Source organism: Ovis aries, chromosome 7 (genome assembly GCF_016772045.2).
Source record: "Ovis aries strain OAR_USU_Benz2616 breed Rambouillet chromosome 7, ARS-UI_Ramb_v3.0, whole genome shotgun sequence".
NCBI lineage: Eukaryota > Metazoa > Chordata > Mammalia > Artiodactyla > Bovidae > Ovis > Ovis aries.
In genome coordinates this window covers 18826237-18849720 of record NC_056060.1, presented here as the reverse complement: position 1 = coordinate 18849720, position 23484 = coordinate 18826237, and the positions used below count along the sequence as shown (strand labels likewise).

Sequence of the window (23484 nt, the reverse complement as noted above, 5' to 3'; positions counted from 1 at the left end):
TAGCAGTAAAAGCATTTGACAAAAATAACACCCTTTCATGATTAAAACAAGCAAACAAACAAACAAAAAAGACACTCTCAACAAACAGAATAAGAAGGAACTTTCTCAATCTGATTAAGAACACCTATTTATAAAAATATAGGTTAAAAACGTACTTAATAGTAATACTTTGATCAGAAAGAAGATACAGATGTCTGCTCTCACCATTTCGTTTTTCTTTTCTTCTCTTTCTCTCTTTTATTGAAGTATAGTTGATTTGCAATGTTGTTTTAGTTTCTGGTGTACAACAAAGTGATTCAGCTACATATATATACACACACATACATATATGTACACATACTCTTTTTCATATTCTTTTCCACTATAGGTTATTACAAGATACTGAATATAGTTAATTCCCTTTGCTATACAGTAGGACCTTGTTATCTGTTTTACACATAATAGTGTGTATCTGCTAAGCTCAAATTCCAAATTAATCCCTCTCCAACCTCTTTCCCCTTTGGAAACCAAATATTTTCTATGTCTATGTGAGCCTGTTTCTGTTTCATAAATAAGTTTATTTGTGTCATATTTTAGATTCTACATATGAGTGATATCCTACGGAATTTTCTTTCTCTTTCTGAATTCACTTAGTATAATACCTCTAGGTCCATTTATGTTGTTGCAGAAGGCATTATTTTATTCTTTTTTATGGCTGAGTATTGTTTCATTGTTTACATATCAATTCAGTTCAGTCGCTCAGTCATGTCTGACTCTTTGCAACCCCATGGACTGCAGCACGCAAGGCTTCCGTATCCATCACCAACTCCTGGAGCTTGCTCAGACTCATGTCCATTGAGTCAGTGATGCCATCTAGCCATCTCATCCTCTGTCATCCCCTTCTGCTTTCAATCTTTCCCAGCATCAGAATCTTTTCCAGTGAGTCAGTTCTTTGCATCAGGTGGCCAAAGTATTGGAGTTTCAGCTTCAGCATCAGTCCTTCCAATGAATATTCAGGACTGATTTCCTTTATGATTGACTAGTTTGATCTCCTTGCAGTCCGAGGGACTCTAAAGAGTCTTCTCCAGTACCACAGTTCAAAAGCATCAATTCTTTGGCACTCAACTTTCTTTTTGGCCCAACTCTCACATTCATACATGACTACTGAAAAAATCACAGCCTTGACTAGATGGACCTTTGTCATCTAAGTAATGTCTCTGCTTTTTAATACACTGTCTAGGTTTGTCATAGCTTTTCTTCCAAGGGTCAAGCATCTTTTCATTTCATGGCTGCAGTCACCATCTGCAGTGATTTTGGAGCCCAATAAGATGAAGTCTGTCACTGTTTCCATTGTTTCCCCATCTGTTTGCTGTGAAGTGATAGGACTGGATGCCATGATCTTTGTTTTCTGAATGTTGAGTTTTAAGTAAGCCTTTTCACTCTCCTCTTTCACTTTCATTGAGAGGCTCTTTAGTTCTTCTTTGCTTTTTGCCATAAGGGTGGTATTTTCTGCATAGTTGTGGTTATTGATATTTCTCCCAGAAATCTTGATTCCAGCTTATGCTTTATCCAGCCCTGCATTTCGCATGATGTACTCTGCATATAAGTTAAATAAGCAGGGTGACAATATACAGCTTTGACATATTCCTTTCCCAATTTGGAACCAGTCCATTGTTCCATGTCTGATTCTAACCATTTCTTCTTGATTTCCGTACAGATGCCACATCTATACCCATTCATCTGTCCATGGATATTTAGGTTGTTTCCATGTCTTGGCTCTTGTAAATAGTGCGACTGTGAATTCAGGGGTGCATGTCTCTTTTCAAATTAGATTTTTCTCCTGATATATGCTGAACAGTGGGATTGGTGAATCATATGGCAGTCTACTTTTAATGGGAAAAAGGTTGCTCTCTTGTTAGGTCAAATAAAGATAGCCCTTTGAATGAGGTTTTCTAGGAAAATGCCAAATAGGTCAAATTGTGACGATTATCTATGGGACAGGGCTTTGACTTTAACTCTAGTCTGATCTTTCCAGTGGTTTCTAGGTGAGACTGCTTTTTGAAAAAACTGTAATTGTAGGGTGTTGGTTTTCTTGTCAATGTGGAGCTAGGGAGGGGAATTGGTAATCAGGTAAGTTAAAATGCTATCAGTGCTTGCTTTTCTTACTGAAATCCAGCTGTTTTCCTTGATTAAATGTTATTCTTATAGGGGATTACTCTAAGCCTTTCATTAACTTCCAGATTCATAGAAAAGTTGATTTTGACAATTTTTATTAAGTTTTATTTCTTTTATAAAGGGGAGAGGGATTTCAGAGACCTTTACCATTTTCTCTGATCTCATTCTTAGTAATCTTTTCAAGAGACCTAAGTAATAAAATGTATTTTATATATTTACTCCTGTGGTTACTATTTCTGCTGTTTTCATTCCTTACATTGATCTGTATTTGAACATGGTATCATTTTCCTTCTGCACGAAGGATTTCCTTTGTTTCTTTTAGTGTGGGTTCACTTGTGATGAATATTTTCACATTTGTATGTCTGAAATTGTCTTTTATTTGCTTTGCTTTTTAATGTTTACTTTTAAAAGTATAGATTAAGATTAAAAAATACCGTTACAGTAGAATTGTATAAATGATAAAACATACTAATTTGTGTAGTCACCTGTATGCGGTGGATGCAGAGTCGTTCCACTATCCCTGTAAAACTCCCTGATGCTTTTCCTTGTTTTCATACCCTGTGCCCTTCCATACTCGCATTAACTTGTGGAGACAATTTGCTTGTTCTTCCTTCTTTTTTTTTTTTAATGTCATATTAATGAAAACATGCAGTATGTAATGTTTTAAGACTGCCTTCTTTCATTCAGCAGTATGTATTGAAGATTTCATTTAAGGTGTTGAATATGTGAGTTCAACCATGGGTTCTTAAATTTCAGTTTTATGGAGATTTAACTTGAAATAATATATAGCCACTTAAAATGTATGGTTTAGTGATTTTTGATAAATGTATATGCCAGGTAACCACCATCATATAATCAAGTTATAGAATATTTTCATTACCCCTGTGTCCCTTTTTTAGACATTTCCCACTCCTACCCCATTCCCAGATAGCTTCTAGTCTGCTTCTTGTTACTCTTGTTTTGCCTTTTCTAGAATTTTATATTATAATATGTACTCTTGTGTGTGGTTTCATAGCATAACGTTTAATATTTATCAATATTGACATCTGTATCAGTAGTTTCATCCTTATTGCTAGGTAATATTTCATTGCATGGTATATAATTTGGATTATAACTTAGGAAGCTTATATATTTTTTATTCTTTCTAAAATAGTATTGTAGTTTTGTTTTCAATAGGCAAAATACAGTATAGTATATTGCATGATGAAACTTTATTTCTTCTATACTATTCTAAATTATAATTGTTTTGATGTAATTATTCTTTACCCAGCCTGTTATTTCAGTTTAGCAAGATTTTAAAATGTATATATATATTAAATATATATTATATATAAATGTGTTAAGAAAATTTGCTGGCACTGGAATGTGAAAGTGAAATCTGATTTGTATTGAGCAATACGTTTTTACAGTTAAGACTTAGTTTACTCAGTAGCATAAAATGCAATCTACTTGACTTTATTGCGGATACTAGTTACTTTACCTGAAGTATGAGAGCCTGAAGCTATAAGTGAATTGCTTTTCTAGTATCTCTTTAGCACTTTTTTCTTGTTGAGATGATCTAAGGATATTCCATTTTAAAAAATAGAATTATTTATTTTGACAGGCCTTTGGAAATGCAAAGACAGCTCATAATAACAATTCAAGTCGTTTTGGCAAGTTTATTCAAGTAAATTACCAAGAAACAGGCACTGTACTTGGGTAAGTAGCAGTATCAAGCTTTGGAGATATTTAAATGTTTGCTGTTGCCCCTTTATAAACCATAGGTTTTTCGTTTGCTCTTTAATGAAAATAGTGACATTAGTATTTACATTAAATTTTTTTCTCAATTTTTTTTTCTTTTGGAAAAGTTCAAACCTGGCACTTTTCTAGGAAAAGTTCTAAAAGGAAAGTTCTAAGAATAGTGTACCATCCATCCACCAGTACTTAGATTTATAAATTGTTAACAACTATATGCATTTGCTTTATCTTTCTTTGTTATGCATATATTCGTTTTTAAAAAATTGTCTTTGAGTAAGTTGGGTACATAACTTGACCCCTTGAAATAATTACTGTATTTCCTAAAGCAGCCACAATGACATTTTCCTGTATACTATTTTATACTCAGGGTATTTAATTTTGTCATAGTTATAGTTTTTGCTATTACAGTCTGTGATCAGAGTCCTCTGGTTGTGCCAGCAATATTCTTTATAGCTTTTAAAAAATTAATAGACTATTTTTAGAACAGTTCTAGATTAATGACAAAAATGAACAGAATAGGGAGTGTTCCCTTATGCCTCTTCATGCTATCCCCTAGTTTCCTCTGTTGATAGTATCTTGCATTAGGGTGTTCCATTTTTGTTGTTCATTGAATGGGCTTTGATAAATGTAGAAAGGTATAGTTTCACTGCCCTAGAAATCCTCTGTACCCACATGTTCATCCCTTTCCACCCACTAACCTTTGGCAGCCGCCCATTTTTTCACTGTCTTAATCGGTTTGCCTTTTCCAGAATGTCACATAATTGGAAATTATATAGCATATAGTCTTTACAGATTGCATTCTTTCTTCTTTAGCAATATTTATTGAAGAATCTTCCATGTCTTTCATGGCTTGGTTTTATTGGATTAATAAATTTTGGAGTAATTAACATCTTTATGGTTTTTAGACATGTTTTTTAGCTTTTTATATTTCTTATTGAGTTTATTCATAAATACTATGTTATTTTTAATGTTTTATTTTTATTAAAAGTGTAATTTTTCTCTTACATTATATCTTCTAAAATTGTACATTACTTGTATGTGTCAGTTGCTCACTTGTGTCCGACTCTTTGCGACCCCATCAACTGTAACCTCCCAGGCTCCTCTGTCCATCGATTTCTCCAGGCAAGAATACTGGAGTGGGTAGTCACTCCCTTCTCCAGAGGATCTTCCTGACCCAGAAATTGAACCTAAATCTCTTGCACTGCAGGCAAATTCTTTACCATCTGAGCCACCAAGGAAGCCCCAATTACTTCTATTGATTTTTATATTAATTTTATATCTTACTATCTTGCTGAATTATTGTTTGTATTAGTTTTACTGTTGATTGTTTCTCTTACCATTTCTAGGTTTATTATATTATCTACTAAAATAGATAGTTTAACTTTTTTTTCTGTTCCTATATCTCTGATTATTTTCTATCTTGTTTGATTACATACCTCCTAAACTATGATAATATTTTTCTAGATACTTGTGTGAATGCCTTTACTTTTCTTTACTTAGAATATTGGCTTTAGGACATTTTATCATGTTAATGAATTGAGCATTGATTTTAATGTTCTTTGAGTATTTTTGTCAGTAATGGCTACTGAATTTTATTAAAGGCCTTTTTGGCATCCACGGAAATTAGTCTGATCTTCACTCTTGAATTTATTAATATTATCATTATTTTCCCAATATTGGATCATTTTGCATTCCTGAGAAAAGATTCTCATTTGATCAATACAAAGACACAAACACCCACAGATGTACACATACAGACATATTTTTATGCATACATATGTAAACTGGTTGTTGTGTGCTAGTTTTTATTTATGATTTTTATATCCATATTAGTAAGTACTGTGTACTCCTTCTCTGTGGGAGTTCTTCCTCTCATCCTTTTTCCTTCTTGAATTGAATCATATGTGTCTCTTTTTACATTTATAATATTCTGGTCATTGCTCTATAATAAATCCTGTCAGCTCAGTATGATAGCTGCTAGTTTGCCTGTTTTCTCCACTAGTTTGTAAGCCCCTTGAAAACAGGTAGTATATCACTTGAAAACAGGTAGTGTATCACTTATTTCTGTATCTGAACAGTGCTTACACAGTGCCCAGTTAATGAGTGCTTACTGAGGAAATTGGCAAGCATAAACACATTTATTCCAGGATGTGGCAACAGCATGGGTATGTAAAGAAAGTATATCTTTGAGCCTTATTTAGTAGCCTAGCCAAAGTATAATATTTGAAAGAATGTACTGTGGTATTGAACCTGGAAAGAAAGTAAAGTCTGTGTCATTGTAGGCATTGAGTGCCATGTTTTGAACTCCTGACTTTATTTTGCTTTATGGAAGTAAAAAAAACACAGGAGTTATGAATTTAACATGGATAACACTAACAATGTCCATAACACAGTTATAATGGTAAATATACTCTGGAAGGTGGCTCAGACGGTAAACGTCTGCCTGCAGTGCTGGAGACCCGGGTTCAATCCCTGGGTTGGGAAGATCCCCTGGAGAAGGAAATGGTAACCCACTCCAGTACTCTTGCCTGGAAAATTCCATGGACTGAGAGGCTCCTCAGAGCCTGGTAGGCTACAGTCCATGGGGTCACAAAGAGTCAGACACGACTGAGCAACTTCACTTCACATACTCTGGAAGGCAGCTGTGCTCACCACTGTACCACCAATGATAATGGAAAATGTACTCTGAATAGTATTCTTTAGACTTTTGCATCTTTTCTAATAAAATATTTGTCTACCTTATATTAGGCTTTTATTATTTATGTCAACCAATTCTATTTTTATTCTAGTGCCTATGTTGAAAAGTATCTACTGGAGAAGTCTAGACTCGTTTATCAAGAACATAATGAACGGTACATATTTTAATTTGTGTAATTGAGAGTGTAATTAAATTGAGTGTAACACTTGTATCATACAGATTGACTTTTCAGATCTTTGTGTATTATGACTTTTAATTCAGTTTATACCATGCATAGCTTTACATAAAATTGCTGTTTCTGTCATGGGAAGAATACTGTACTTTTGAAGATGCTGTGAGATATTTTTAACGACTATGTAGAATTGCTGTCTTTTCTAAATTCTAGGAGGACTATCAGAACAGGAAAATAGGGGTGTCTTAGGTGATATCTTTTGTTTTGTCTTTGGATCTTTTGCCATGTCTTAGTGTTCTTTCTCTAATTTGAGCAAAGTTTTTAATAAAGCTCTTAACTTTATTATAATCTTTGAGGTATATGGAATTTCAGAGATGATACATATGTAACTTCCTTTAGATGAGGAAGCCAAATATCAGGGAGGTAAATGATTTGCTTCATGTTACAGTGAGATAAAATGAAGAGCCAGACTTTGAAGTTAAACAAGCCTACATTCAAGTATTGGATATGCCTTTGGCATCTCACCTAACTTCTCTGCTTCTTAGATACTTTTTCCTATTTTGTAGATGGAAAACTATCCTTTAGTTGTTTAGAAGATTAAATGAAATAATGTTTATGAAATGCTTAGTGTAGTCCTTTTATATAATAAAGGTTCATTAAGCATTATCCTATGTTACTTTTTCTATACTTTGTGTTGTTAGTGTTGTACGAATGTTTATAACAGTAGACTCATCAGTATAGATTTATAGTTGTTGCTTTTTGCCAATGTCTAGTTGGAGGGGAAAAAGCCTTACAAACAACACTGACATTTTTACTACCTTTTATAATATTTACCTATGTAGCTACTGTTACTGATACTATTTATTTCTTCATGCTTAATTGAATCTTGTCTTCTTTAATTTCAGCCATAAAAGCTCCTTTTAGCATTTTATGGGGTCCATCTGTTAGCTGTGAAGTATTTAGTTTTGATTTATCTGGGAATATCCTAATTTCTTCTTTTTTTTCTTATGAGGATAGTTTTGCTGGATATATAATTCTTGATTTTTTTTTTCTTTTGGTACTTTGAATCTGTTTTCCTTTCCATGGCTCTTGATGAGAAATCAGGTGGTAATCTTACATTAGGATCCCTTGATGAGGATTTCTGTCATGGTGCTTTGAAAATTTTGTCTTTGTCTTTTAATAGTTTTAATTCGTCCAGAGGTGGATCTCTGAGTTTTTTTCTCCTGGAGTTCATTAAGTTTCTTAGATGTAGAGGTTAATGTTTGTCATCAAATTTGGGGGGACTTTGATCATTATTTTTTTCAAATATTCTTTCTCTTCTTTTCTTATGCTTTTGGCACTCCCATTGTGCATATATTGGTGTTCCATATTGTGCATTTGTTGGTGTCTGTTTAATGGTGTCCCACAAATCCCTGAGACTGATAATTTTTCTTTCTCTTCCTCAGACTAGCTAGCTTTAACTGACCTTTTTTCAAGTTCACTGATTCTTTCTTCTGCCTACAAATCTTCTGTTGAGCTCCTCTAAATAGGTTTTCATTTTATTATATTTTTCAACCCTAGAATTACTTTCTGATTATTTTTTATAATTTCTGTCTATTCATCGATAGCTTCTGTTTGACGAGACATCATTCTCATGCTTTAGTTCTTTAAACATGGTTTTCTTTAGTTTTTTTGAATGTATTTAAAACAGCTAATTAAAAGCCCTATCTAGTAAGTTAGTCTTCAGACTGCCCCAGGAACAGTTATTATTGATTGTTTTTCTCCTTTGTATGTGTTACAGTTTCTGGTTTCCTTGTATGACTCAAATTTTTGTTGAAAATTGGACATTTAAAATAATAATTGGACTTTTAAAATAATCATTTGGGAGCTGTAGATACGAGTTCCTCCCCCTCCTAGGATTTGTGGTTGTGAATTTTGTTCCTGCTGTTTGTTTTGTGAATTTTCTGAGCTAATTTGAAGTCTGATTTTTTTTTGAGTTTAGCCGTTTAAATATTTGCTTGGTTAACTTGTTGTTTTTGAGTCACTAAGTTGTGTCTGCCTCTTCTGTGACTTCATGGACTGTAACCTGCCACATTCCTCTGTCCATGGGATTTCCCAGGCAAGAATACTGGAGTGGGTGGCCATTTCCTTCTCCAGGAGATCTTCCCTACCCAGGAATCAAATTCGTGTCTCCTGCATTGGCGGGAGGATTCTTTACCACTGAGCCACCAGGGAAGCCCTTGGTTAGCTTCTCAGTGGTAGTTGGTCAGCCGTGTCCAGATCTTTGTGATCCTATGGGCTGTAGCCTGCCAGGCTTCTCTGTCCATGGAATTCTCCAGGCAAGAATACTGGAGTGCTTAGTCATTTCCTTCTCCAGGAGACCTTCCTAACCCAGGGATTGAACCTGGGTCTTCTGCTTTGCAGGCAAATTCTTTACCATCTGAGCCACCAGGAGAGTTCCATAAATGGTTGGTAACAGTAAGTCTTCTAGTGTTTGTTTCAGGGACCATGACTTTTAACTCCTAGGCAGGCATTTTATAATTCTGCCTTAGTCTTTACTTCCTGCTTGTGGAGATCTTCCAAGTTAGTGATAGGTGAGAGTTTAGTATTTCCTCTAGTCTTTGCTGAGCAGACATGCAGCCCTGGGCATGGGCACAACTTTATGCATGCATATGGCCTTCTAGATTCCCAGGAACATATTGGAGCTTTTTAAAGCCTCTGTGGATGTCTCATTTCCCAGCATTTCTCTTTAAGTTGTTTGGTTAGCTTACAGTTTGCCCTAATATTTATTCATCGGTTCAGGCAGCTGGTATGTTAAAAAAAATTGCCACTAATTGTTTCTTACAAATGGCTCTGAAACAAAGATTTTCATACTGGGGTAATAACTCTGAATCACATCAAATAAAGATATCAATAGTAATGAAGGTAACTTCAACCATGGAACTACCAGACAGTTCAAATAATGATATTTTTCAGGGAATGAGGTTCTAAATGAACTTCACCCCTGTTCTGCCCTCTTCTGGAAGCTGCCAGACCTCTGGTGTCCACCTCAGTTGTAAGCTGTTGGTATTGAAAGCTACATGTATCTGGTAAGCAGGAGATGGACTAGGGCAAGTTAAAAGGCCACCAAAGTTCTGTTTATACTGAAATTCAGCTCTTTTTTTTATATAAACACTCTCTAGATTGCTTTGCATTTTTGGTTAATTTCTAGAGTTTATTCTGACAAATTTGCTAGTTTTCTGATTGGTCTTGTGGAGGGAATTTTTAGAGGTCTTTAGTGTATTGCCGCCTTCACCTTTGTCTTTTGATGCAGCATACAAAACATTATCTTATTTTGTACTGCTTATTATGTGGCTGTCCCTTGTGGCTTGTGTGATCTTAGTTCACCTACGAGGGACTAGACCTGTGTCATGGCGGTGAAAGCACTGAGTCTTAACTGCTAAACTGCCAGAGAATTCCCCTGCAGCATTTCAGTAGAGTTTATCACCTTTGTATTAAAAAAATGAAGCGAAGCTGAAACAGTTTATAAATTAATTTCTTTTTCTTGTTAAATGATAACCATAGACCATGTTCGTTATAAAACCATACTTTTTTGTTTCCAACAGGAACTATCATGTATTCTATTACCTTCTGGCAGGAGCAAGTGAAGAAGAGAGAGTAGCATTCCATCTTAAACAACCAGAAGAATATCATTATCTCAATCAGGTGAGAGTTCATGAATATCATTTTGAAATGTAAGGCATTATTAAATTTTAGCTCTTGAGAAAAGTTTTTCCCTAGTACTTTGTTTTTGAAACCTGGTTGGTACTGGCTATTAACTAGCATTTTCATGTATACTATCTAAAAATTTATGTGATGTACTTCTCAAATTTAAAAATTGTTTTTATTCTTATATGAATCATAAAAGATAGTTATGTGCCTTTTGCTTTTTGTGAGACTCTTTGAGAGAATAATAAACTGTTTATAGATACCTCTAATTTAGAAAAAAGGTTTACACTTTTCAATAAGTAAAGTGGTTTACCTTTTACAGACCACAGCATGTTAAATGTTACTAATGATTAATGCTTGCCCTAACAAAGGATTACTGAAACTTGTATTTGCATGTTTTGAAGCCTAATATATATACCTCTTTGCATGATATTATGATACTGACTTAGAGTATGATTATTTTTATAATTTAGTGATTATCCTATTAAATACTCAGTGTGAAAATTCATGAAAGGAAATGACTTAGAGAATTTGTGTTTTACCTTGAAACTTAAAAAATTCTCCCCTAAACTTCCATAATAAGGAGTAATTCTCACAACTTTTCATTGCATTGGTTTGTTCGATTTTCTTTCTTATATTAACAAAAATTCTAGAATCAATAATAATGAAATTGATCTGACAGTACATCATTTAGGTAACAGATTGTCTCCCCTCGTTTTTAATTGTTTGAGGCAAGATGTAATGTCTGTGGAAAGAAATTCCTTTATGGTAATTTTAAAAGTTCTTCTGAGGGATATTAAATTGACACTTGGATGGTGGCTCAAAGATTGTAGTATGTATTTAGGGCTTTGAAAGTAACATCTCACACTTTGTAAGATATAGAGCAGGCTGTATAACTGATATTTCATAATTTTGAAACTCCATATTTATATAAGCTAACATAATTCTGTTATTATATTGAGAATTTAAAAATTATTTAAAATAAAAGTTCTTGGTATAATATGAGGCATTTTTACTGTATTGAATGAAGTATACTAAAAAAATCATTGGTTTAGCTTTCGCGTTTTTCCCCTTCCCTGTTTAAACTATTTGCCTTATATTTGGATGATAAAATATTTTCCTTTTGAAAAAGTAGCAACTGCTGATAAAATGAGCTGATGTGCATGTGTGCAGCATGTCTGAATCGTTGCTACCCCACAGACTGGAGCCCACCAGGCTCCTCTGTCCATGGGATTTCCCAGGCAACAGTACTGGAGTGGGTTGCCATTTCCTTCTCCAGGGGATCTTCCCAAATCCGGAATCTTACGTCTTCCTCATTGGTAGGCAAATTCTTTAGCGCTGTCGCCACCTGGGAAAGCCCCTAAAATTAATACTAGAGAAATGCGGAGTTTATTGCTCCTCTTCCAGATCTTTTTGTAATTACTGGCCATACTATACATATTCTTATCTTAGGGTCAGTATTTGCAGACTATGGGACTCAACAGTTATTATAAATTTCAGAGTAACTGAACAATAGCAAATATGGATTGGTTATAATAATATATGACTCCCAGAATCTGAATGTTAATCTAATTGTTTTGTGCTGCTATACAAAATAACTTTTCTTTGGAGAACAGCGGTACTACCTGAACACTACATCTAAGAGATCATTAGAAGAGTGTAATAATCATTACTTCTACCTAACTAATCTGCCTTACTTTCAGATAACAAAGAAACCCCTCAGACAGAGCTGGGATGATTATTGCTTTGACTCTGAGCCGGTCAGTACAAGTGCCTAAGTATCCTGTGTTCCTGCTAAAGGACCCTTTTTGTGACTTAGTTAGGAAGAAAGTCAGCTGAAATACAAACATAGAATCTAGGCAAGAAGATAAATCAGTGTTTATTTTATTGGAATTGACTTTTTTGTTTATGTGTGGTTTATTGATTAAAACAATTTACCTTATTTGGATTTTGGGGGGCTATATTTAGACTATATTCAGTATTTATTTTGAAAAATAATACATTGATTGCATTCCTAATTTCAGCATTGTTATGGATCATTATAACCTATAGGGTTTTTTTCCCTTGATATTTATTTATTTATTTCAATTATTATGTGGTAGTTTAGTTACCCTCCTATTATGGGTAGTATTTATTGTTTATTTTAAAAAGTTGCATCCTTCCTGCTTTATGTGTCTGTTAACAGTCTTTTCACATAATGAATGCATGCATTTTTTTAATAGCAAGAGAGGCTATAGCCTCTATATAATTTTCTAACAAATTAAGAATTGAAATTCCTTTAAATAAGATTATTTTATGTTTCAAATTAAGTATGATTTAAAGGCACATATGATATAATATAAAATGAGTAGGTAAATTTAGCATTATTTGTTATAATTTATAAAAACAACTTTGTAATTGTAAATAGAACGTAAACAATCTTTTTCCTTTACTTCAGTTTGCAACTAGGTCAGATGTGAAAGGCTGAAAAGACACACTCATCTATATATTCATTAACTAATGAACTAATTATGTATTAACTACTCCTCCTGGAAACGTAATATGTCTTAATCCTGCTTTAAATAACTATCACTTTAATTGTCACTGCATATGATTACAAACTCCGCTAATTGCAAGACTATCAGATTTTTGAGTAGATTTAGTAATTTTTCCTTCAGTTTAATTGCAGTACCATTTCATAATCAAGTAATTTGCAATTTCAGATTTGATGTTTTAGAAAATAAATTTTAGACAGTAAATTGATAGATACTGATAATTTTTAGTAGAAAAATTTTATGCTGTGTTTTCTCTCTTGAGACGCTTCCATCTTTTGCTTAGTATGCCAGTTGATTGTGTGCACCTCATTGGGAAGTAGGTAGGAGACTGAGAAACTCATATAGTGAATATAAGACTTGATTGCCTGTACAGAGCTTACAGTGAGATTGCCATCTGGTCTGCTATTTAGACAGTCTAAGTAATGCTTAAGAATTTTTAGGTTCTGAAGTAGGTAGACCTGATTAGAAAACTGGCTCATCTACTTGTTAGTATTGAGAACTCAAGCAGGTGACTTATCTTTTTGTTTTCATCCCTTCTTTAAGGGGAAAATAATGGTCTTTAACTTTTGTGAGTATTAAATTAGTGCATCTACAGAGCTTAATGTATTGCTTAATGCTTAATAAGCACACAGTGTTTCTGCTATTGCCACCACCACTGAAAGCATTATTATCCATCTTTTCCTTTCAGAAGAAATTTGTAGCCATATTCTCCTACTCCCTTAATATTAATTTCATCACTATGCTCTTATTTATTATGTTTTCAAATCTATTACCATTGGAACTTTAATTTTTCTGCTTTTTCTTGCAAGGTAATTTTAATGGAAGCAAGTAGTCTATCTGAGGATTTTTTGCTTAATTCTTTTCTCTTCGCACCTCCTCATATCATATTTGGGGGCAAAGTAAACTTGTTTCACTCTGAGTTTTTAGAACTTATGTGACTAGCTTTATGGGAAGAGAGGATTAAGGAGGATTCTGCCATTTGTGCTGTATTACTTATATATACATTGTATGAAATTGTATAAGTGATCCCAAGGGGAACTTGAGTGAGAAAATTGCTTTTAACAAGGGCCCTGTTGTTGCCCATTGTATTAATTCCTTGAAAGGAATTAAATCACCTCTTAATAAAACAAGCTCAAGCAACTAGTGTTTCATGAAAGATAGCAAAGGACTTAGGACAGATTTTGGTGTAACTTAGAACAGATTTTAGTGTAACCTCCTCTGTTATTTGGGTGACTTATTTAACCGCTGAGTCTATTTTCTTTCCTATAAATATAGGTATAATAAAATGTACATATGCATAATTAACTTCTTGTGTTTTGAGAATTTAAAGATTGTATATGGCAAGTGACTCTGATATTGACTGGTATGTAGAAGATATATGGTAAATGCTAATTTCCCTTCTTTAAATGATAATAATCTATTCTAATCATTTTACCTTAAAGCTGGTTCTGAATAACTTCAATGTAAACAGTTTCACCTAATTTAAAATTTTTCTGAATTAAACTTTGAATAGTCGGTCCAACTAGCAGGTGAGTTTAGTGAGAATTGCCAGAATGGGTCTCAGGATACTGAACACCATGCTGCAAAGGGATTAAAACATCATATTCTCAGTGAGGCCAAGCTTTCATCCTGGTCATTACTGCCTTTATAGGAACCCAACCATTTGTATTGTACTTGACCTCCCATTTTCCCATGAAGTAGACCTGCTGCAGGAATCCTGTGCAACTGGATGGGAACCTTTGAATCCATAATATTTACATCCTCCATATCTTAAGTATTTCTACAGCATAACACTTTTACTGTTATTCACTGTCCAACAGTTTATACATTTGGGGTCACTCCCTCAAATTCTGCCTTTTTGGCTTTATGCCAGTCCAGTACGAAGGTCTCTGCATGCTGCACAACTTCCTTTGCAAATACTTTTCCATTTAAAAACCATTACCATCCATATTATATTTGATCATTATAAAACTACTGGTTGTAGTTAGTATGATTACCTTTCACAAAAAAAGCAACAGTGGCTTAAAATTTAAGTGACTTCCCCCGTGGTGATGAAGCAATTTAATAATGTAATTGGGATTCAAATCAGGCTATGTTTTTTATATTCTTTTTTCTTAAATGATCTTCAACATCTTTACTAACTCTCAAAGTCAATTATTCAGATTTATGTCCTATATTATCAACTAGTATCTATAAAAAAGTATAATTTTTATAAACAGCATTCTAAGAAATATAGACAGTGTATGAGAAACATGTGTACTTTGATTTTGCTCTTCACTTTCTCTCCCTCAAAATACTTCCTACATGCCAGGCTTGTTGTAGGTACTTATAAATGAGAAAGGGTTCTCATCATGTCATACAAAGGGAAAAAATGCTGATAGCTTGAAAGAATATTTTGGTCTATTTGTGGGGAGTGTGCAGTGGCATGTTATCACGTAAGACTAGAGCCTGAGCTGAGTTTGACAATTGCAGTCAGCTGTCTTCTTTCAGTGGAAAGGGTTTTAACAGTTTGATTAGTTCCCTACCTCATTCTTTGACCTTTACTGTTTTGTTGTTTTCTGAATGACCTCCAACAGCCAGTATTTGTGTCTGGCGCTTGAAAGCTTTTCTTAGAATCCTGGAAGGCCTTGCACTCTTGCCTGGTTTTGTAAAAGTACCTAGGAATTAACAGCTTATCTCCAGAACTGATGAGAGGTGATATGTAAGTGTTATGGCTCCTTCACCTTTCTATTTTTTATACTGTTTCCCAGAGGTTACTTTGGAATTAAAGTCCAGTTACCCACCTTGGTAGCTATTTTAATATTGTACTCTATTTAGGCAACATTGCCTTCCCTACATTCCAACACGCTACTTGTACTGAATCTTAGTCTCAAGGTTTGCACCCGTATGAATGCAGATTAAGATAATGATATTTCTGGTCTGGTAGATTAATCTGTCCTTAGTTTTTCTAATACCATTGTCATCAAGGAAGTTCATGTTAAATATAAATATTTAAAAGTTCATTATGATTTTGGTCTTGTATTTCTGAAGAACATTTGATTATAGATAACAGCAGGTATAAATGTATTTATATTTTAGTTCTTTTTTCAATTTATGCTCTCAATATTTTATCCACACTGTTTTATTCATTCTTGAGGTAGATAAGAGCAGCTGTCATTTATGAGAATCATTACTGTATTACTGAGTTTACACAAGTTGAAGCATAGGTTGTTTTCCCTCCACTTATTTGTTACAGAAAAATTTTTACTAAATTATAAAATGAGTGAGCTGTTTGTGGTTTTAGGGGGAAGAAAAGAAGAGGTTTTAAAAAGCTTTAGGAAAGAGAAAACTGTGTTGTTAAAATTTTTTAGTGGGTTAGGATGTTGTCATGTCTGTAGAAATATGTCTTAAAATTGCTTACCAAAAATTTTATAGTCAGAAAGAACTTTTCTTACAGTAATTTAAAATCCATGTATACCTTTCCATAGAGAATAAAATTATTTTTAATAGCATTTTAAGACAGTGTTTAAAATTTTATTATTTATAGTACCTAAAGCAGGTAGATACTTGATAAGTACTTTTTAAAAAATAGATGAGCACTTTGTTTATTTCTTTAAAAGTAATGTCTCATTCAGTTAAATAATTCATTGATTGTATATTTACTCCAGTAATTTCCTACTTTCTCCTTAGCACTGACTTGATACTGGAAATCTGCAGTAAATTAGACAAATAATAGTTCATGTGCTCATTGACTATTTGACTATTTGATAACACTTCATAGGAAGATAGGCATTAAAAAATAAATACATGTGAGGAAGTTTTTGAAAATATAAGTGTAAAGGGACTATGAGAACACATAGTAAAGGCAGGTAAAGACTTTTTTTAATTGTTTTAAAGATATACAGTATTACCAAATGGTACAGTATTACCTTTTGACTTTTGGGGGAACTGAAATGCAAGAGTTGCTCTAGAAGAGTAATATTTTTTAGTCTTGTGGTCCATAACTGTTTTTACTGGCTTATATTATGAGGGTTCTTTTGAAAGTTTTTGTGCTTTCACATATACTTCTTCATTTTGTTGATTGCCATGTTGTTTATATTATTTGTTAGGAACTATTTATGTGATATCTAATGTTGATGTAATATAAACATCTTTATATTAAGTCTAGGCTCCTCTTCTCAACTAAATTAATGCTTCTTCTAAAATATATTTTTGTGCCCAGGATCTAGTTCAGCACCTTGCATATTGGTAGGCATCTATTAAATATTTGTTGAATAAATAACATTTGTATGTGGAATTGATCTCTTAAATGCTTCGCATCTCCAAGACTCTTCAGAACCACTCAAAATCAAACTTGGTATCAGAACATTTTATGAGTCTTGCCAGCTCTTTATTGTAAGTTACTTTTGAGATCCTTGCTTGGGTGGTTGTGAAGAAGAGGGGAAAGGTAACATACTGGTATTTAGGTAGGTATATGTTTGGTTTGCATGCTTGTAGTAGGATAAGAGTCTAATAAATTTGATGATATCTAAATATGCATAGGTATGCTTATCTAAAATTACTATATTTCTGAGTGGCTTAGGTTGCTTTTCGATAGGTAATCTTGATTTTTCTTTTCCATTTATCTTAAAAAAAGCAGGATTGCTTCACTGTGGAGGGGGAAGATTTGAGGCACGACTTTGAACGCTTACAACTAGCCATGGAAATGGTAGGATTTCTTCCCAAGACACGGAGACAGTGAGTTTATTTACTGTATTCCTTTACCCTCAGCAGAGATCCTTTGAAACAATTTTCTAATATTCCTGATCTAGTGCCTCTTCCATCTTAAGTATTACTTAGAATTAGGAAATTTATTTTTGGAAAAGACTTGTTTTGAATTGCTTTCTTTGGTCGTAAATTCTTTGAGAATCTGTTGAAAGTTAGAGCTCTTCTTCCTAAAAATGCAATCCATAAACATTTGCATATTATTACAGGAGTTCATGGTGCCCCCCAACCTCTCTGTGTACCTTCCTTAACTGTTGCTTTATAGCGCTTGCTGTGAAGGGAAGGAAACAATGTGGAGTATAAGGGGGATTGCTTAAAGTAAAAGAGAAGTGAGCTTACTTCGATAGAAAGTTCTTGTCAAGTTCAGGTGAGAGACAGAAAATAGGTATAATAATGCCCCAAAGTAAACTGAGTTCATGAGCTGTAGAGCCCAAGGATAGGGATTATCTATTGGCTGGAAGAGAGGCACTTGTTCTTCTGAGACAGGAGGGAAGGACAATTGAGATGTAGATGTTTCACAGTAAGGGCCTACTATTAGATCATACAGTCCAGTGGTCTCCATTACTGTTTTTTAAAAAGGCATTATAATATGATGCTCAGTATAATATGACGTGGGGAAGCATTTAAAAAATATAATAATAAAGAAACCACCTTGGTTACTTTGTTTAAAAAAATACAAATTCTCAGACCTTTCTTTTAAAGATTCTAATTCAGTAGATCTGAAATAGCCAGTGTAGGGAAAGGACATTCCAGGTAGGATAAAAAGCAATTAGAAAGTCATGGACTTTTGAAACACCACAGAAGATTCAGACAATATTAAGTCCCCTATAGGGCTTCCTTGGTGGCTCAGTGGTAAAGAATCTGCCCGCCAATGCAAGAAACTGGGTTCAGTCCCTTATCTGAGAAGATCCCACATGCCATGGAGTGACTAAGCCTGTGCGTCACAACTACTGAGCCTGTGCTCTAGAGCTGGGAGCTGCGACTGCTGAGTCCATGTGCCGCAGCTGCTGAAGCCTGCGAGCTCTGGAGCCCGAGCTCTGCACCAAGAGAAGCCAGCACAACGAGAAGCCTGCATGCCACTCCTAGAGAAAAGCCTGTGCAGCAATGAAGACCCATTACAGTCAAAAATAAATAAATAAAATTTAAAACAAAAAGAAATAAGTCCCCTTCAAACAACTGTGTCTGTATATCTGATGTAGAATCAGTTCTTTTTTTTTTTTTTGTTAGCCTTCATCTTTTTTTTTTTTTAATTTTAATATCTTTAATTCTTACATGCGTTCCCAAACATGAACCCCCTCCCACCTCCCTCCCCATAATTCTTAAAGTGGGTTTGTATAAAGTACTTTGCACAGTGCCTGACATGGTAAACACTCAATAAATTTTAGTTCTTGTAGTTATGATTATTATCCTCATATTTCTTATTTATCTGAAGACTAAGTACTCTGTATTTGTACTGGTTAATTTGCTTCATTAGAATTTTGGAATGAAATAAGCGTAAGAGAAGTCACATAAGCAAGCTGTAATTTATGGTTTTATTTTCACAGGATTTTCTCTCTTCTCTCAGCAATACTACATTTGGGTAATATCTGTTATAAAAAGAAGACATACCGGGATGACTCCATAGATATCTGTAATCCTGAAGTTCTGCCTGTTGTCTCAGAGTTATTAGAAGTAAGTGATTATATTCTCAGTTTTCATTTCAAATACTGGTAACTTTTCAGTTTTTATTTTGTGTAACTATTTTGTAGGTATTAATGGGTTGATACTTTTAATTAATAGTGTTACTTCAGGAATTGGAATTATTTCTATTATGTGTGCCAGATTTGGGTTTTCTCCCCTGCTTCCCTTTGTCCCAGATATCTGTAACTCCTAAATTTGCTGAATAGGATAAATACTTCACTCTATACTATATCATGTTCTAGGTCTTTGTAAAGTTTCTCCTACATAGTAGGATGTTGGTCAGATTATTTTGTTTGAAGATGGGGTGTCCAGATGGGTGGAGAAAAGAGTACTATTTTTTCTTTCTTCATGGTTAAATAGGAGTCAAAAGTCTTCATGTCCTATGACGTTTCTTCCCATATCAAGGTCCTCATTACCTTACTCTTTCTTCCTGGACTGATGATTCCTCATGTTTTCTCGGCTAACTGCTCATCTTAAAAGGGGTGTAGTTTTTAATGGGCACTCTCCTCTGATAGAACAGGAAATCTGTATGTGTAAACTCACCTTGAGTATATTCACATATCTCCAAATATTTTTATGTGACTGTCTGTATAAAGATAAACATGATCTGCACAACAAGGGAAACTGTAAACAAATGGAAAGACAACCTATGGTATAGGAGAAAATATTTCCAAACTATGCAACTGATGGAAGGATATTATATGGTATGACTTATATGTGAAATCTAAAAATATGATGTTGCTGTTGTTCGGTTGTCCAGTCATGTCCAACTCTTTGTGACCTCTTGGCCTGCAGCACGCCAGGCCTCTCTGTCCCTCACCATCTCCCGAAGTTTGCCCAGTTCACGTCTTTTGCGTCAGTGATGCCATCCAGCCATCATCTCATCTTCTGACACCCTCTTCTCCTGCTCTCAATCTTTGGCAGCGTCAGGGACTTTTCCAGTGAGTCGGCTGTTTGCATCAGATGACCAAAGTACTGGAATTTCAACTTCAACATCAGTCTTTCCAATGCTTATTCAGGGTTGATTTCCCTTAAGATTGACTGGTTTGATTTCCCTTAAGATCGACTGGTTTGATTTCCCTTAAGATCGACTGGTTTGATCTCCTTGCTATCAAAGGGACTCTCGTATGATACAAATGAATTTAGTTACAAAATAGAAATACACTCATAGATGTAGAAAACAAATTTATGGTTACCTAAAAGGAAAATGGGAGGGAGGGATGAATTAGGAATTTGGGATTACCTGATACATAATACCATATGTAAAATAGATAAACAATAAGGACCTACTGCATAGCACAGGGAACTGTATTCAGTATTTTATAATAACCTATAATGGAAAGGAATTTGAAAAAGGATATGTATTTATATATATAAATGAAACTGAATCACTTTGCTGTATACCTGAAACATTTTAAGTCAACTATGTGTGTGTGTTAGTTGCTTAGAGGTGTCCAACTCTTTGCAACCTCATGGACTATAGCTTGCCAGGCTCTTCTGTCCATGGGAGTCTCCAGGAAAGAATACTGGATTGGGTAGCCGTTTCTTTCCAAGATTATTTAGGTCAGTACCTTTTCCTCCTTCCCTCTTCACTGAGGTTGTTCCATATATTTGTCATATAGTTTCCATGTCATGGCCTGCATTCTTTCCTGACATTCCTCCAGCTAAAAATTTGTATACCTTAAGATTCATGGATTCTGTATGTGTATATGCATGGATTGTGCCAAATGCGTAATGTTGTGTGTCCTCCACTACAGTATCTTACAGAATAGTTTCACAGCCCTGAAACTTCCCTGTGTGTCACCTGTTCAGCCCCTCCCTACAAACTACTCATATTTTCACTAGCTTTGTAGGTTTGCTTTTCTCAGAATGTAACATAATTAGATTCATATAGTATTAATATATCATGTTTTCAGACTTACTTGTTTCACATAGCAGTATACATTTAAGATTCATCCAGTGTCTTTTCCTGGCTTGATAGCTCATTTCTCTTTATTGCTGAATATTATTCCATAATGTGCATGTATCACAGTTTCTCCATTCACCTATTGAAAGTGAAAGTGAAAGTCGCTCAGTCGTGTCCGACTCTTTGTGACCCCATAGACTTTACAGTCCATGAAATTCTCCAGGCCAGAACACTGGAGTGGGTAGCCTGTCCCTTCTCCAGCGGATCTTCCCCACCCAGGAATCGAACTAGGGTCTCCTGCATTGCAGGTGGATTCTTTACCAACTGAGCTATTAGGGAAGCCCACCTATTGAAGAACATGTTAATTCTTTCCAGTTTCGTTTTTTTTTTTTCTTTTACAATTATCAGTAACCTTTTTTTTTCCTGTTAAAATATCACTTATTCTTTAAATCTTGGTTCATATACTGCTTCATCAGTTTTAACTGTATTAAATGGTTTAAACTGATTCCATCAGCATAGAACAGTTTGCTTCTCCTTAGCATAATTCAGTATTGGCTTTGTAACATAGTTAATTGTTTACCATTTTGTGTCCATTGTAAGGTAGTGGCAGTGTTCTCTGAGATCTGTGGATGTGCTTATTTATCTAACCTTACAATGTTTTGTTATTTTGTACATACCTTGCTGTTTGTTTATTAACTTTAATGGAATGAGTTAGCCTGGTAGAAGAGGCAGGAGGGAGTACTTTAAATTGGAACTAGACTCACTCATTAGAAAGGAGTTCCAGAATGTGAAGTGTGCTATCTGAAAGCTGTAATTTTGAAGGTCATGAGGGTCAGAAAACAGATCTTTCAGACAGGACTTCCAGGTGATGTTTTAGTCATTCATTCTGTATTGTGGTAATACAAAGCATTGTGGCTAGTGATCTTTCTTAGAAGTTTAGGCATTCAGCAAGTACCAAGGCTTCTAGTCCAAGTGAAATATTTCTTTTTTGGTGAGAGACTAATAAGAGCAATTTAGGAAATTTAAAGGGGCACTCACTCAGGTGTTTGTAAAAAAAAGGAGTAGGGGGCCGGGAATCCAATTCTGAAAATTGGGCTTACCAGTGTTAAAGTCAGACTAACAACTAAGTGTGATTTGATAGCAAATCCCACCTTTTGAATTCAAGCTTCTCAAATTCCTTCTTGTTTGGAGTGGTTCCTCTTTCTAGTTTGGAGTGGTTTGAGGAGTGAAGTTTAATAATGAGTTCTGAGTTCAGTCGCTCAGTCGTGTCTGACTCTTTGCGACCCCATGAATTACAGCACGCCAGGCCTCCCTGTCCATCACCATCTCCCAGAGTTCACTCAGACTTAGGTCCATCGAGTCCGTGATGCCATCCAGCCATCTCATCCTCGGTCGTCCCCTTCTCCTCCTGCCCCCAATCCCTCCCAGCATCAAAGTCTTTTCCACTGAGTCAGCTCTTCGCATGAGCTGGCCAAAGTGCTGGAGTTTCAGCTTTAGCATCATTCCTTCCAAAGAAATCCCAGGGTTGATCTCCTTCAGAATGGACTGGTTGGATCTCCTTGCAGTCCAAGGGACTCTCAAGAGTCTTCTCCAACACCACAGTTCAAAAGCATCAATTCTTCGGCGCTCAGCCTTCACAGTCCAACTCTCACATCCATACATGACCACAGGAAAAACCATAGCCTTGACTAGATGGACCTTAGTCGGCAAAGTAATGTCTCTGCTTTTGAATATACTATCTAGGTTGGTCATAACTTTTCTTCCAAGGAGTAAGCGTCTTTTAATTTCATGGCTGCAGTCACCATCTGCAGTGATTTTGGAGCCCCCAAAAATAAAGTCTGACACTGTTTCCACTGTTTCCCCACCTATTTCCCAAGAAGTGATGGGACCAGATGCCATGATCTTTGTTTTCTGAATGTTGAGCTTTAAGCCAACTTTTTCGCTCTCCTCTTTCACTTTCATCAAGAGGCTTTTTAGTTCCTCTTCACTTTCTGCCATAAGGGTGGTGTCATCTGCATATCTGAGGTGATTGATATTTCTCCTGGCAATCTTGATTCCAGCTTGTGTTTCTTCCAGTCCAGCGTTTCTCATGATGTACTCTGCATAGAAGTTAAATAAGCAGGGTGACAATATACAGCCTTGACGTACTCCTTTTCCTATTTGGAACCAGTCT

General features: G+C 35.0%; 1 protein-coding gene across 10 annotated transcripts in view; it reads left to right on the top strand.

Moving 5' to 3' along the window:
* The window catches only part of MYO9A (myosin IXA), a 245425-nt gene that overhangs the window by 62812 nt on the left and 159129 nt on the right, over window positions 1-23484 (top strand). For 4 of the 10 annotated variants that reach the window (XM_060418900.1, XM_060418902.1, XM_060418897.1 and 1 more), the window contains exons 3-7: window positions 3758-3852; window positions 6681-6743; window positions 10346-10445; window positions 17601-17698; window positions 19270-19396. In XM_060418900.1, coding sequence (XP_060274883.1) covers window positions 3758-3852; window positions 6681-6743; window positions 10346-10445; window positions 17601-17698; window positions 19270-19396 — 483 coding nt within the window. Of the gene's footprint in view, window positions 1-3757; window positions 3853-6680; window positions 6744-10345; window positions 10446-12151; window positions 12209-17597; window positions 17699-19269; window positions 19397-23484 lie in introns of all 10 variants that reach the window. The other 6 variants (XM_027971546.3, XM_012180878.5, XM_012180876.5 and 3 more) reach the window with 2 other exon arrangements.